Source organism: Phyllobates terribilis, unplaced genomic scaffold (genome assembly GCF_046119375.1).
Source record: "Phyllobates terribilis strain yellow unplaced genomic scaffold, ASM4611937v1 Scaffold_8__6_contigs__length_399053987, whole genome shotgun sequence".
Classification (NCBI taxonomy): domain Eukaryota; kingdom Metazoa; phylum Chordata; class Amphibia; order Anura; family Dendrobatidae; genus Phyllobates; species Phyllobates terribilis.
In genome coordinates this window covers 279116579-279133889 of record NW_027362768.1, presented here as the reverse complement: position 1 = coordinate 279133889, position 17311 = coordinate 279116579, and the positions used below count along the sequence as shown (strand labels likewise).

Genomic DNA, 17311 nt, shown 5'->3' with positions numbered 1-17311 from the left:
TATGGTTTAATTTAGAACAATAAAGAATTGTGTGTTTATTTCAATTAAAGGACTTTATTCTGGGTGTTTGTGTTTTCTTTTAACTTTGACTATGGGGTTAGTAATGGGGGTGTCTTATAGACGCCTCTCCATTACTAACTTGGGCTTGATGTCAGCTGGCATTATAAGCTGACATCAACCCCAGCCCTATTACCCCACTGCCACCGCTACAGGGCAGTGGGAAGAGCGAGGCTAAGTGCCAGAATGGGCGCATCATATGGATGCGCCATTTCTGGGGTGGCTGACGGCTGGTGTTTCTAGCCTGGGAGGGGGCCAATATTCATGGCACCCTTCCTGGGCTATTAATATCAACCCCCAGCTGTTAGCCTAGCCTTTGCTAGCTATTAAAATAGGGGGGACCCCACGTCATTTTTTGGGGGGGTCCCCCATTTTAATAGCTAGTAAAGGCTAGGTATTCAGCTGGGGGCTGATATTAGTAGCCTGGGAAGCTCCGTGGGTATTACCCCCTTCCCAGGCTTCAAACATCTGCCCCAGCCGTCTGCTTAACCTCCGCTACAGACTAAAATTACGGGGAACCCCATGCTAATTTTTTTTTTAATAAATCCTTTATTTTAACACTAAATGACAAGTACAGTAATCAACACTATCACTGTACTTCTTATATATGTGACTGACATGTTTCTATCTATCTAATCTATGTGTGAAGCTCTATTCTTTCTGTTATAAATTGTCGGTACCAATGCTGAATTGCCGGCCGGCTTTTTTAAAGAGACGGTGCATGAAAACACTATTATTTTTTTAATAAATCCTTTAACACTAAATGACAAGTACAGTAAGCAACACTGTCACTGTACTTCTTATATATGTGACTGACATGTTTCTATCTATCTAATCTATGTGTGATGCTTTATTCTTTCTGTTCTAAATTGTCGGGTACCGGTATATGCTGCTGCTGAATTGCCGGCTTTTCATGTAATACATTCTACATTATTCTTAGTTGTTTTCCTTCATGTAGAATTAACCTACAAGGAAAGAAAGGGTTTATTTTCATTCCGATATTTGTGTCCCATTGACTTGCATTGGTTTCCGGTATCGGAATCGGCGATATCCGATATTTTTTGGGTATCGGTCCGATCCAATCCGATCCGGTATTTCCCGATATCGGAAGGTATCGCTCAACACTACTTAGGACAAAACTTACTACAACTGATGGTAATAATCAGCAAACCTAATAATCCTCATATAACAAGTTCCAAAAGAATCCAGACTGATCTATTACTGTTATTGACCTTATATATTTCCCGGCCTATACCCTACAGAGGAGTAAGCTTATGGGTGACTGCAGTAACTCTCAATACCTCCCACTCACAAGAGTCCAGGAAGCTGAGACTAATGTCTGGTGGATTTGTGACATGGAGGAAACACAGTGGTCACTGGTAATTTTCTTTCCTAGATCTGTAAAATAATAGTGTTACGTAACTGATTATTCTTATTCCTTGGTGGCAGTAATTTTGTAGGGTCAAGAAAGAAAGTTACTAGTGATCAGTATTCTCTACATATCACAGGCAAGTAAAGGGGGCAAGCAGAGACTCTACAGAGGACCCTAACACATCTTCGGGTATGTACACACAACTTCTTCCGATGGCAGAGCTGCTTCAGGAAAACGCCTACCGGCGTTTTTTGCGTCTTTATTTTCTCTATACTTTCAACTATAAAGAATGGGCGACTTACAAATGAAGCTGCAATGAAGAATGTACATGTTAAGTCTTTTAACTGCTTCACTGTTTCCAAACCCTGAAGCGGTTAACAGAAGTGGCATAAGACAGAATATGTGCACAGCAATGTTGCTCTGCATTATGTCCAGGTTTTGCTGCAGTTTTTCAGGTGGGTTCCAAGCAGAATCAGCCTGAAAAAGACCTTGTGTGCACATAGCTTAACCTCACATTCCTTCGGCCTAAAAGGATGGAAGGATAAGGCTGTGTGTACATCATTTAGGTTCAGTGGCTCCGCCGGGACTTACATCCAAACCCCCCCGCAAAAAAGGATTTGGGTGTATGCGTCAGCAGGACCATTGACTGTAATAATGCAGGCGGCATCACAGTGTTCTCTGTCGTGCGTCATTTTCCACCATATACACTTATTGGAAGCTATAGTAGATTTACACTGTGTGCCGAATTATTAGGCAAATGAGTATTTTGATCACATGATACTTTTTATACATGTTGTCCTACTCCAAGCTGCATAGGCTTGAGAACCAACTACCAATTAAGTAAATCTGGTGATGTGCATCTCTGTAATGAGGAGGGGTGTTGACTAATGACATTAACACCCTATATAAGATGTGCTTAATTATTAGGCAACTTCTTTTCCTTTGGCAAAATGGGTCAGAAGAGAGATTTGACGGGCTCTGAAAAGTCCAAAATTGTGAGATGTCTTGCAGAGGGATGCAGCAGTCTTGAAATTTCCAAACTTTTGAAGCGTGATCACCAAACAATCAAGCGTTTCATGGCAAATAGCCAACAGGGTCGCAAGAAGCGTGTTGGCCAAAAAAGGCGCAAAATAACTACCCATGAATTGAGGAAAATCAAGCGTGAAGCTGCCAAGATGCCATTCGCCACCAGTTTTGCCATATCTCAGAGCTGCAACGTTACTGGAGTATCAAAAAGCACAAGGTGTGCAATACTCAGGAGCATGGCCAAGGTAAGGAAGGCTGAAAAACGACCACCTTTGAACAAGAAACATAAGATAAAACGTCAAGAATGGGCCAAGAAATATCTTAAGACTGATTTTTCAAAGGTTTTATGGACTGATGAAATGAGAGTGACTCTTGATGGGCCAGATGTATGGGCCAGAGGCTGGATCAGTAAAGGGCAGAGAGCTCCACTCCGACTCAGATGCCAGCAAGGTGGAGGTGGGGTACTGGTATGGGCTGGTATCATCAAAGATGAACTTGTGGGACCTTTTCGGGTTGAGGATGGAGTGAAGCTCAACTCCCAGACCTACTGCCAGTTTCTGGAAGACAACTTCTTCAAGCAGTGGTACAGGAAGAAGTCGGTATCGTTCAAGAAAAACCTGAGTTTCATGCAGGACAATGCTCCATCACATGCATCCAACTACTCCACAGCGTGGCTGGCCAGTAAAGGTCTAAAAGAAGAAAAAATAATGGCATGGCCCCCTTGTTCACCTGATCTGAACCCCATAGAGAACCTGTGGTCGATCATAAAATGTGAGATCTAGAGGGAGGGAAAACAGTACACCTCTGGGAACAGTGTCTGGGAGGCTGTGGTGGCTGCTGCACGCAATGTTGATGGAAAACAGATCAAGCAACTGACAGAATCTATGGATGGAAGGCTGTTGAGTGTCATCATAAAGAAAGGTGGCTATATTGATCACTATTTTTTTTGTTTTTTGTTTTTGCATGTCAGAAATGTTTATTTCTAAATTTTGTGCACTGATATTGGTTTACCTGGTGAAAATAAACAAGTGAGATGGGATTATATTTGTTTTTTATTAAGTTGCCTAATAATTCGGCACAGTAATAGTTACCTGCACAAACAGATATCCCCCTAAGATAGCCAAATCTAAAAAAAAAACCACTCCAACTTCCAAAAATATTAAGCTTGGATATTTATGAGTCTTTTGGGTTGATTGAGAACATAGTTGTTGATCAATAATAAAAATAATCCTCTAAAATACAACTTGCCTAATAATTCTGCACACAGTGTAGAGTGAAGTTCAGCTTTAGGGCAAGTTCACATGTAAATTTGCAGATTTTTTATCAGTATTTACAAATAGAAAATCCACAGCGGAATACAGGATCAGCAAAGTGAACTATATTTTTGTTATCTCATCTGCACTTTGCTTTTATTTTTCAGGTCAGAAATTGACCTGTTTTACAGATTTTTCAATCCACAGCCAATCAATTTTGCCTAAATTTGGAAGCGAAAATTATCTGCAGCAAATCCGCAAAGTGTGAACTGACCCTTATTTCACAGCTTGATGGGTGGTAACAGGGAACTTTTAAATAAATAATGAGATCCATAGCCCAAGTCTATGAAGGTTTTCAGTGGCAGGCATCAGGAGAGGAACTTCTTATTTTCTGACTTCTGAAGTGCGTCCTGTAATTCTTTGCTTCTCTGCTTATCAATTATTTCCATTTCCCTCAATTTCTGCAAATACAATAAAAGACGAGCTTAAACCTAGGCAAGATACAAAAATAACACAAGCAGCACTAAGAGCAATACACAAACTGCACAAGTGTGCTTCCTGCTGTAAGCCGTGGGTTACCTGTGAGATCTCCGTATTGATGATGTTGTAGTATTGCTTTCCTCGACCCAGAACTTCCATCTCTTTTAGGAAATCCCATCTCTCTTGGATTTCTGCAACCACTGAGAAACAATGAAGAACTCAGACATGTATTTGAGGCCACGATGGAGTTATTCTTAGGTGGTCAAAAACAAGTAAACATTTTTACAGCGCTAAAGGCTTTTCTTTTTTATTGTAAAACACCAGGCGCCTTAATGTAATTTCTGTAGCCTTCTCATTGATTTCTATGGTAAAGTATTGGGCAGCTTCATAGTGGAAAATGCTTGGGGCATTTTCATGAACAAAAACGCAGCACCTTACAGTTCCAGGAAGTGGATGAGATTTATAGCTTGCGGGAGCGGCTCACCAAATGATGAGGGCAGCGTTCAGCACCCGGCGCTTGGGAACAGCGCTAACTGTAGCACTGATTCCCAGGCGCCGGTACGTGTGATACTGATGTGGCACACGGATATCTCCGGTACCGGAAATATACGGACATGTGAAACCGCCCTAAGTGTGTTAACATACTCCGTGATCCCCATTTTCTCCGGTATCCAGGGCTGTTCCTGTCCTTTTCTCACTTATGTGACTTTGATTTCAATGCACTCGATTACACTTGAGTTTTTGTGACCCAGTAGTTGCTTTCACAATGAAAGCTTATGGGGTCGCGTTCTGACGCTCCATAGAATTACACTGTACAAGTGACCTCCGGCTCGTACAAACCCTAGTGTAACCGGGTACTGTGGAATTAAAGTCACGCGAGTGAGAAAAGGACAGGAGTGGCACTGGATACCGGGGAAAATGGGGATTCGTTAGCATACTAACATTCTTACACTACATTACATAAATATTTTAATTGTTGTAGGGTGTACATTTTTTATGGGAGTGCTTCTTTAAAGCAAGATGTACCACAAATCGATAAAAACCTGATAAAAACACAATTAAAAAAGCATGTAACCTAATTTTGTTAATTGGTGCAGAAATGCTGCGGTAAATCTGAAGCATCAAAAACCCAACAAACACTCATCGCAGGAATTGACAGGTCACTTCTTTTAAATGACTGCCGTTTTTGAGAACCTGAAGCGAATTAAAAAAGAACAAAAGATTGAACATATGAACAGCAATGTTGTTTTTCAACAGAAATTAATAGAAAGACTCTTTCATGTGATTTTTCAGGTGTGTTTTTTTTTGAGCTGTCCCACTTGAAAAGACTCCTTAAAAAGCTCTATGTGCACATACACCAAGTGGGCCTATGTGGTAAAATACAATGGACACAACAGAATAAGTAGTGCTCTCATATGCCAAATATATACTGGGGCAGAGTTATCAAAGTATTTTCTGGTGCAGATACATTGAGAGATATAATGTTTAGCCAATAGTTACACTTGTGAAGACCATCTGCCATGTGTCGATAAAAACTGGTGTAAGTCCAAATAAAGCCACATATATCTATAGACTTCCAAACTTCTGCACTGATACATTTCTATCCTATTCATACAGACCACATTTCAGCATATACATGATTATTTTTACAGCACCATTAGGCCGGAGTCCCACTAGCGTATGGCATCCGATGATATGCTAATGACTCCTGCTCTGCTGCGAAGAAGTGGCTTTTTGCTACCATTCTTGACAGTAGGCCAGCCACCAAATAGCCTTCACCTTAGTATGCATAGATATGCACTAATTTGCCTGCTGCGATTCCGGAGCAAGCTCTGCACCAATGTTGAACATATCCCAAATCCTTTTTAGAAGATGATAGTGGCATTTTCTGGACTTTTGTGGGTGCCCTGAAACTTTTGTCACAGTGAATCTCTCTCTGAAGTTCTTCATGATCCGATAAATGGTTGGTTTAGGGGCAATTATATAAGCAGCCATGTCCTTGCCTGTAAAGCCCTTTTGATGTAAAGCAACTATGTCTGCACATATTTCCTTGCAGGTAACCATGGATAACAGAAGAAGACAATGATTTCAAGTCCCCTTTTTTTAAAAAAAACAACCATTCTGCTCTACTACTTAAATCAGAATGACATAGTGATATCAGCTGCCTTGTCCTCATTAACACTTTCTCCTGAGATAATCACTGAAGATCACTGAAATTATCTAAGCAAGATATTTTGTGGCAGGGATGAAATTCAGTGGAAATGAGTGTTTTGTGATTACCTTAATTTTCATGGCAAGGAATAACATTGCATTCTTTTTACATTTCATCTGATCACTCTTCATAACAATCTAGAGGTAATGCAAATTGCCACTACAAAAACTGAAGCAGCAAACTTAAAATTTGTGTCAGTCTTAAAACCTTTGGACATGACTGTATATCAGACAACTGTAAGACCCCTTTAACCAGTTCCCGACCGCCCACTGTAGATAAACGTCGGCGCTTGCCGGGCTCTGTGCAGCGCCGATGTTTAAAAACGGTGGGTGGTCTCGCAGCGCTCAGGACCCCCAGGGTCCTGCAAGCGCTGCGATTCCGGTGCAGAGCGTTAGCTCTGACAGGGAACATCATCGGGACCTGATTAGATCAGGTCCCAGTGATGTTAACCCCTTGCTGTCTTCTATATGCTGCGATCTATAGTGATCGCGGCATATAGGAGACAGCAGGAGGAGAGGGGGTCGTCTTACCTCTCCGAAGACCTCCGTTTCCTTCCAGGACCTGGGGTTGCTATGGCAGCTGGAGGTCACATGACCGCCTCCAGCTCTGCCATATATGGTGTCCTGTCTGGCTCAGCCTGCAAGCTGAGCCAGACAGGAGACTGACTGAAACAGTCAGGGAAGATCTCATGTAATGTAATATATGTCTATTACCTTACATGAGATCAGTGATCAGAAAAATAAAAATTAATGTCCCATACAGGGACTAAGTAAAAATGTAAAAAAAAGTTAAAAAAAAGTTTTTAAACTATTAAAAAAAAAAATCACAAAATAAATAAAAATAAATAAATAAAATATTAAACCAATAAATCCGTATATTTTTACAAAACCAAAAAAAGTACACATATTTGGTATCGCCGTGTCCGAAACAACCCGAGCTATAAAACTGTCACACTAATTAACTCCTTCTGTGCACACCGTAATAAAAATAAATAAAAAACGGAGCAAAAAAAATGCTTTTTCATCATATCGCCAAACAAAAAGTGGAAAAAAATGCGATCAAAAAACAAAATAGAAATAAAAATGGTACCGCTGAAAACGTCATCTTGTTCCGCAAAAAAAAGCTGCCACATACAGCTCCATCAGCCGAAAAATAAAAAAGTTATAGCGCTCAGAATAAAGCAATGCAAAAAAAATATTTTTTTCTATAAAATTGTTTTATTGTGTAAAAGCGCCAAAACATAAAAAAAATACAGTAAGTGTAGTATCGCTGTAAACGTACTGACCCCAAGAATAACGCTGCCTGATCACTTTTACCACACGCAGAACGGCATAAAAAAAAACCTCAAAAAACAATTCCTGAATTGTTTGTTTTTGTTAATTTTACCTCCCAAAAGACGGAATAGAAAGCGATCAAAAAACATCACGTTCCCAAAAATGGTACCAATAAAAATGTCAACTCGTCCCGCAAAAAACAAGCCGTCACATGACTCTGTCGGCCGAAATATGGAAAAATTATAGCTCTCAAAATATGGTGATGCAAAAACTAGATTTTGCAAAAAAAGCGTATTTTAGTGTGTGACAGCTGTCAGTCATAAAAACCCGATATAAATCTGGTATCTCTGTAATCGCACCAACCCGAAGAATAAAGTAATCTAATCAGTTATATCACACTAGGAACGGCGTAAAAAATAAATAAAACCAATTCTTCACCTGCTACTGATTTGTTTATTATGTCTCCCAAAGATCCCAGTAAGGCTCTGCTCACATTTATCCTGTGCTCTGCGCTGAGCACTTACACCAGAGTTTCCGTGTAAATCTCTGAAATACGTGATTCAGCCGGAACCCATGATGGAAGATTCCCTGTAATGAGGCAGATATAGGCCACTGTGGACGCCGTCTAGCCTGGGATCCCACGGTGTCATTTGTTTTAGGCGTGCATAAAAGTGCGGTTGGCCACAGTTTTGTGCACTTCTGAAAAAAAGGACACCACTAAACAGAGGCCAGACGGAGTCCAGAGTAACTCTGCTGCCTCATTACAGTGAATGGATCCCGCAGGGGTTTCATCTGAATTACATCACTTGGAAATTTAGATGGAAACCCCGATGTAAGTGCTCAGCCTAGAGCGCCGGATAAATGTTACGTAAAATGTTCCCAATAAAAGCTTCAACTCAGTCCTCAAAAAAAGCTAGTCCCCACTCAGGTCCGTCATCTGTTAAAAATATAAGGGACTTCCAAGTTACTGGTAGCAGAAAGGCTCTGGAAAAGTGAAATGGCCCTTGCCCCCCAAAAGAAATTCAGAAAATTTTGTGCTCCCAAATCCAAATGCCTATTCTACAATAATTTGTTCTCCAATTGTCAAATAGCGCTCCGTCCCCCCCAGATCTCGCCGTACGGCTGAGTGGTACGATACAGCCACATATAGGGTATTGCCACTTTTAGAAGAAATTGTGTGACACATTTCGGCACCATTTTTACCCATTGCCCTGTGTGAAAATGTAAAATCTGAGGGTAAAACATTTTTTTGTGGTAAAAATATAATTATGCTTTTTTCACTGCCCAATGGTATAAATTTAAAAATTAAAAAATACTCACTACTTCCCTAGATGAATTCCTTGAGAGGTGTAGTTTACAAAATGGGGTCACTTGTGGGGGTTTCTGCTGTTTTGGCATGTCAGCGACTCTTCAAATGTGACATGGCGTCTGCTGCCTATCCCAGCCAACATAGCGCTCCTTTCTCTTCCGAACCCTGCTGTACACCAAAGCAGTGGTTTTCCCCCACATATGGGGTATCGGCGTACTCAGGAGAAATTGTACAACAAATTTCATGGTGCAATTTATCCTGTTACCCTTATGATAATGCAAAATTAGGGAATGAAAAACATTTTTTATGGGAAAAATGTGAAAATTTTATTTTTACGGCTCAATATTAAAAACTTCTGTGAAGCAGCTGGGGGTGCAAGGTGCTCACCACACATCTAGATAAGTTCCCTAAGGGGTCTAGTTTCCAAAATGGTGGCACTTGTGGGGGGTTTCCACTGTTTAGGCACATTAGGGGCTCCCCAAATGCGACATGGAGTCTGCTAATTATTCAAACAAATTTGACATTCAAAAAGTCAAATGGCGCTCCTTCCCTTTCAAACCCTGCCATGCGCCCAAACAGTAATTTGCCTCCACATATGGGGTATCAGCGTGTTCAGGAGAAATTGAACAACAAATTTCATGGTGCAATTTATCCTATTACCCTTATGATAATGCAAAATTAAGGGATGAAAAACGGTTTTGTGGGAAAAATGTGAAAATTTTATTTTTACAGCTCAATATTATAAACTTCTGTGAAGCACCTTGGAGTTCAAGGTGCTCACCACACATCTAGATAAGTTCCCTAAGGGGTCTAGTTTCCAAAATGGTGTCACTTGTGGGGGGTTTCCACTGTTTAGGCACATCAGGAGCTCTCCAAACGCAACATGGCGTCTGCTAATTATTCAGACAAATTTTACGTTCAAAAAGTCTAATGGCGCTCCTTCCCTTCCGAACCCTGCAGTGCGCCCAAACAGTGGTTTTCCCTCACATATGGGGTATCAGCACGCTCAAGAGAAATTGCACAAAAAAATTTGGGGTCCATTTTTTCCTGTTACCCCTGTGAAAATAAAAAAAATTGGGTCTAAAGTAACATTTTTGTGAAAAAAGTTAAATGTTAATTTTTTTCTTCCACATTCCAAAAATTCCTGTGAAGCACCTGAAGGGTTAATAAAGTTCTTGAATGTGGTTTTGAGCACCTTGAGGGGTGCAGTTTTTAGAATGGTGTCACTTTTGGGTATTTTCTGTCATAAAGACCCCTCAAAGTGACTTCAAATATGATGTGGTCCCTAAAAAAATGTTTTTGTAAATTTTGTTGGAAAAATGAGAAATTGCTGGTCAACTTTTAACCCTTATAGCTCCCTAACAAAAAAAAATTTTGGTTCCAAAATTGTGCTGATGTAAAGTAGACATGTGGGAAATGTTATTTATTAACTATTTTGTGTGACATCTCTCTGATTTAAGGGCATGAAAATTCAAAGTTTGAAAATTGCAAAATTTTCGCCAAATTTCCGATTTTTTTACAAATAAACACAAGTGATATCGAAGAAATTTTACCACTATCATGAAGTACAATATGTCATGAAAAAACAATCTCAGAATCAGGGGAATACGTTGAAGCGTTCCAGAGTAATTACTTCATAAACTGACAGTGGTCAGAATTGAAAAAATTGGCCCGGTCACGAAGGCAAAAACAGGCTCTGGCGCAAAGTGGTTAACAATCTTTGGCAAGAACTTACATTCATCAAATCTGTCCCTCTCCTCCTTGTCATCTTCCTCTGTCTGCTGGGGTGGTATGTGAGGTACATCTGGCAACTCTTTCCCTGTAGCCATAAGGTTTTGAAGTCGACTTTTCTCTTTTTCAATGTCTCCTGAAGAGTTTAAAATAAAATGAAAGGGTCATTCCATTTCAAGTGATCCAAATCTAAATATTTTTTTACCTGATATCTTAGGATATTTATTTTCTTTGGTGTTTTTTTAAGTGCTACTTTAGTGAATTTAAAAAAAAGTTTTGAATTTTTACCTTCATTAGTTAATGTTTTATAAATTTCTAAAGTTTTGAAAAAAAAACCCTGAATTTTAGGCTTGTAGGACTTTACATTTGTTATCATGTCTTGGACTAGAATTAAGATAAAGAGATGGGCTTTATATTTGATATGTCACAAGATTATGTTAGTTGATATTTTCTTTTCGAGGAGTCAAATTCTAAATTTTGATGGGCGATTTCAGAAAAACTATATGTTGTAAATTTTTGAAAAAATGCATATGTTATTGATGTTTTTGGTTACATTTGTTCAGGGATTCAAGTTGGGATCTCCGTAGGATCATATTTCGAAGCGTGATTTTCTAAATACAGTCTTATCCTAATCATATATGTTTAATGCTAAATTAAAAGAATCAATATTTGTAACACCTTTTTAAATCTGCATGTAACAATTATTTTTTTCATTATGTCACTAGACATGTCCTTTTTCAAGTTTTAAAAAGAATAGTACAGTAGTTAAATCATTAGGCTATAAACTAAAACAATTTGAACTAGTTTTTAACAATTAATAGTAAGTCTTTACAGTGAGCTTTTATCATCAATTTGTCCCTTCTACTAAGTGAAAAATAACCTTGTCCACAATCTCTTACTAACAATGGCCGTTTCCTTGTGTCAGAGAAGGTATGGCTGTTATGGGGCTAATATCTGATTTTTGTTTTTATAATGTCTGGTTTCTTGGATACACAATGGACTGTGATGGACCAGAAGGTGCAATAAAAGTCACTTCTACTTCTTCATTAGCATAATTTTATGTCATCCATTGCCAATCTTGTGCCATCTTCAATCACTTCATGGACTTCACTGTCGTTGCTGTTTTTATTTCTGTTTCCCTACATGGAATGACAGTGTGGTATTGCGGAGTCCCTTTAATGGGTTCTGCTTCCGGAAACAGATGTTTTAACAAACTCTCCTCTCCTTCCTAGTCCTGGTTTGTACACTACATGAACTGGATGTTAGGAATATTTTTCTCACTCCAGATGAAAAGCTTGGGTGTTCAGATTTGGTGTGAATACGGCCTATAGAGGCTAGATCGAGCTGCAAGGAGTTTCACGCTGCCCCCTAAACGTTAAGTGCCATTCAGCTTCCACTCCAAAATCTTTCTTGTGATGGCAGACATTTATAAAGTTTTTCCTATTTTTATATTGTGCAGAAGAAGCATCCGAGAACTAGTAGACCTTGATCAAACTTGGTAGGATGTCATTTTTTATCACTGAAATCAATTTTTTTAGGAACAAATGAACAGCTATTGAATCATGAAGTAAGTACTCAGATATCAGAACTACACTTTCGTATTTTATTTCTGACTCTAAGCAGAGCCGGCTTATTACTATTCAGCTAAGCAGACAACAGACTGGACACTGCACTCATCGCACAGGGCGCTGGGGGAGACATTGCACAAGGGAGACACCGCAGGGACAGGGCAGGGACCAGCCCCTGAAATGAGCATCACTGATGACGCCTTGTTTCAGGGCAGCAAACAAAGCAAGGGAGGTGTTGTGATGTCCCAGCCCCCTCCCCTTTGATGATGCTTTGTTTAGGGTGGGAAGGGGAGTGACAGCAGTTTCAGCCAGCAGATGATGATTCGTTTGAATGTCCCATCATGCACTGGGATTCTCAAACGAATAGTCATAGGAAGAGGGTAATATAAACAGAACCCTAAGTTGCAGGACAGAGTGAATGGTAAGGAATTTTACCATGACTTAAATTACAAAAGCTATTAGTTTTTAAAGATGTATTAATTGAAATTTACTTTTGGGTTTCTGACTAGCCCTTTAAGGACTATCAGCTGGTCACAAAAACCTTCTAAAAAGTCTTCTGCACTTTTAGAAACAGTGTCAAAAGTCCATCTGTTACCAGATATCCACTGTTTACAAGTTATACTATCTACCATCGCCTCTTCGAGAGGATTTAGTATTTTTTCTTGGAGAGCCATTCCTGGAGGACATTTTTTGCAAACATTTAGGTAACAGTCTGAACTCTTTTCTGGACCAATTATGTGAGACACATACTTTGTAATCACCAATATGAATATCTTTCAGCTTACCTCGTTCAATCATAAGCTTAGTGTCCCGGTGGGCTGTACATATGCACACGGAGTGTGCACCATTACCACCACCCAGGACACTAGTCTTAGGTCGCACCACGACCACCCGCCATGACACAATTCTTATGTCGCAGATCAGCACATTTTGGCAGAAGTTGAATTAAAAAAAAAAAATCATAGGTCTCTTTCAAACTGGTAAGAAGCAGTCTCTTATGGACATGAGTTTTCTTACCGTTCACTTTCCTAGACACACCGTCTTTCTTGTCAGGTATAATTCGGCTCACGTCATCACTATTGTAAAAGCCTTTCACTGTATCCACTATAGATTTATCTAATGATCTGCCTGGTTTAAGATCAGCACAAATCATGAAACTTTTTTTTTTTTTTTATTTCATTTGAAAAACATAAACCCTACACTTTCAGACCACGGGATGAGCACATCTGAATTTGAGATTTTCAAATTGACACTGTTCAATATATTTATTTTTTGAAGTATGATCCCTTTGAGATCCAAACCTGAATTTTTGGTACAGATGGGACTAGGAGCATAGGAGGCACAGGTGAATTTTTTGAAAATTTTATAATCACATACTTTTTTTGGAAATGCTTTTCAAAATGTTGTGTTTGAGTCCCCATGGGTATAATATTAACAAAGATATTTTTGTGACATATCCGGTGACAGACTGTACAGGTCTGTGTGTAATGGTGTTTATTTTGTTTCTCTATCTTGTTTCTGGCCCCAGTTACAAGGAGAAATGTAAAGGCATGCAACACAGAAATTTGCATATTTTCAAAACTTTGAAAATTAAAGAAGTTGTCCACTACTTTATATGAACCCCCCAATGTATTCCCCCGGGGCCCAGAAGTGTTTTTGTAAATACCTTGCGGTACCTTTTCTGCCTCTGAGCGACGCTATCGCTGGCTGCTCAGAGGCATCATGTGACCAGTCACTGATGTCACGTCAAGTGAGGCGTGACATCAGTGACGCGCTCCCTGGGGTGGATGCTGGGTTGTGGGCGGGGTTACTCCGTGCGTCACACCCAGCATCCACCGCGCGCTTTCCCAGTGAATAAGGAGAGGGAGAGAGTGCGGTGGATGCTGGGTGTGACGCGCGGGGTAACCCCGCCCACAGCCCAGCATCCACCGCGGGGAGGTAGAAGTGAGTACCCCCTGCTGCAGCCGGAACTTGACGTGACATCAGCGGATGTCAGAGTTGACTGCAGCCGGGGGTCACATGATGCCTGTGAGCGTCCAGTGATAGCGCCGCTCACAGGCAGAAAAGACACCACAAGGTATTTAAAGAAACACTTATGGGCCCTGGAAGAATACATTGGGGGATCATATAAAGTAGTGGACAACCCCTTTAATAAAATATATATATATATATATATATATATATATATATATATATATATATATATATATATATATATATACAGTACAGACCAAAAGTTTGGACACACCTTCTCATTTAAAGATTTTTCTGTATTTTCATGACTATGAAAATTGTACATTCACACTGAAGGCATCAAAACTATGAATTAACACATGTGGAATTATACACTTAACAAAAAAGTGTGAAACAACTGAAAATGTGTCTTATATTCTAGGTTCTTCAAAGTAGCCACCTTTTGCTTTGATGACTGCTTTGCACACTCTTGGCATTCTCTTGATGAGCTTCAAGAGGTAGTCACCAGAAATGGTCTTCCAACAATCTTGAAGGAGTTCCCAGAGATGCTTAGCACTTGTTGGCCCTTTTGCCTTCACTCTGCGGTCCAGCTCACTCCAAACCATCTCGATTGGGTTCAGGTCAGGTGACTGTGGAGGCCAAGTCATCTGGCATAGCACCCCATCACTCTCCTTCTTGGTCAAATATCCCTTACACAGCCTGGTCATTGTCCTGTTGAAAAATAAATGATGATCCAACTAAATGCAAACCGGATGGAATAGCATGCCGCTGCAACATGCTGTGGTAGCCATGCTGGTTCAGTATGCCTTCAATTTTGAATAAATCCCCAACAGTGTCACCAGCAAAGCACCCCCACACCATCACACCTCCTCCTCCATGCTTCACGGTGGGAACCAGGCATGTAGAGTCCATCCGTTCACCTTTTCTGTGTCGCACAAAGACACGGTGGTTGGAACCAAAGATCTCAAATTTGGACTCATCAGACCAAAGCACAGATTTCCACTGGTCTAATGTCCATTCCTTGTGTTCTTTAGCCCAAACAAGTCTCTTCTGCTTGTTGCCTGTCCTTAGCAGTGGTTTCCTAGCAGCTATTTTACCATGAAGGCCTGCTGTACAAAGTCTCCTCCTGACAGTTGTTGTAGAGATGTGTCTGCTGCTAGAACTCTGTGTGGCATTGACCTGGTCTCTAATCTGAGCTGCTGTTAACCTGTAATTTCTGAGGCTGGTGACTCGGATAAACTTATCCTCAGAAGCAGAGGTGACTCTTGGTCTTCCTTTCCTGGCGCGGTCCTCATGTGAGCCAGTTTCTTTGTAGCGCTTGATGGTTTTTGCAACTGTACTTGCGGACACTTTCAAAGTTTGCCCAATTTTTCGCACTGACTGACCTTCATTTCTTAAAGTTATGATGGCCATTCGTTTTTCTTTACTTAGAATGTGAATTATGGTAAGAAAAAAGCAGCTAACACTCTATTTAGTAGGACTATCAGCTATGTATCCACCAGACTTCTGCACAACACAACTGATGGTCCCAACCCCATTTATAAGGCAAGAAATCCAACTTATTAAACCTGATAGGGCACACCTGTGAAGTGAAAACCATTTCCGGTGACTACCTCTTGAAGCTCATCAAGAGAATGCCAAGAGTGTGCAAAGCAGTCATCAAAGCAAAAGGTGGCTACTTTGAAGAACCTAGAATATAAGACATATTTTCAGCTGTTTCACACTTTTTTGTTAAGTATATAATTCCACGTGTTAATTCATAATTTTGATGCCTTCAGTGTGAATTTACAATTTTCATAGTCATGAAAATACAGAAAAATCTTTAAATGAGAAGGCGTGTCCAAACTTTTGGTCTGTACGGTATCTAACAAAAAAGTGTGAAACAACTGAAAATACGTCTTATATTCTAGGTTCTTCAAAGTAGCCACCTTTTGCTTTGATGACTGCTTTGCACACTCTTGGCATTCTCTTGATGAGCTTCAAGAGGTAGTCACCGGAAAAGGTTTTCACTTCACAGGTGTGCCCTGTCAGGTTTAATAAGTGGGATTTCTTGCCTTATAAATGGGGCTGGGACCATCAGTTGTGTTGTGCAGAAGTCTGGTGGATACACAGCTGATAGTCCTACTGAATAGACTGTTAGAATTTGTATTATGGCAAGAAAAAAGCAGCTAAGTAAAGAAAAACGAGTGGCCATCATTACTTTAAGAAATGAAGGTCAGTCAGTCCGAAAAATTGGGCAAACTTTGAAAGTGTCCCCAAGTGCAGTTGCAAAAACCATCAAGCACTACAAAGAACCTGGCTCACATGAGGACCGCCCCAGGAAAGGAAGACCAAGAGTCATCTCAGCTTCTGAGAATAAGTTTATCCGAGTCACCAGCCTCAGAAATCGCAGGTTAACAGCAACTCAGATTAGAGACCAGGTCAATGCCACACAGAGTTCTAGCAGCAGACACATCTCTTCAACAACTGTTAAGAGGAGACTTTGTGCAGCAGGCCTTCATAGTAAAATAGCTGCTAGGAAACCACTGCTAAGGACAGGCAACAAGCAGAAGAGACTTGTTTGGGCTAAAGAACACAAGGAATGGACATTAGACCAGTGGAAATCTGTGCTTTGGTCTGATGAGTCCAAATTTGAGATTTTTGGTTCCAACCACCGTGTCTTTGTGCGACGCAGAAAAGGTGAACGGATGGACTCTACATGCCTGGTTCCCACCGTGAAGCATGGAGGAGGAGGTGTGATGGTGTGGGGGTGCTTTGCTGGTGACACTGTTGGGGATTTATTCAAAATTGAAGGCATACTGAACCAGCATGGCTACCACAGCATCTTGCAGCGGCATGCTATTCCATCCGGTTTGCATTTAGTTGGACCATCATTTATTTTTCAACAGGACAATGACTCCAAACACACCTCCAGGCTGTGTAAGGGCTATTTGACCAAGAGGGAGAGTGATGGGGTGCTACGCCAGATGACCTGGCCTCCTCGGTCACCAGACCTGAACCCAATCAAGATGGTTTGGGGTGAGCTGGACCGCAGAGTGAAGGCAAAAGGGCCAAC

General features: G+C 40.5%; 1 protein-coding gene across 2 annotated transcripts in view; it reads right to left on the bottom strand.

The window, feature by feature from the left end:
• Window positions 1-812: 812 nt before the first annotated feature.
• Window positions 813-17311, bottom strand: part of CUNH22orf23 (chromosome unknown C22orf23 homolog) — a 27472-nt gene continuing 10973 nt past the window's right edge. The window contains exons 5-7 of one of the 2 annotated variants that reach the window (XM_073644292.1): window positions 10719-10850; window positions 4288-4388; window positions 813-4169 (exon numbers count right to left, since the gene is read on the bottom strand). In XM_073644292.1, coding sequence (XP_073500393.1) covers window positions 4077-4169; window positions 4288-4388; window positions 10719-10850 — 326 coding nt within the window. In that variant the 3' untranslated portion in view covers window positions 813-4076. The remainder of the gene's footprint in view (window positions 4170-4287; window positions 4389-10718; window positions 10851-17311) is intronic. The other variant, XM_073644293.1, reaches the window with a different exon arrangement.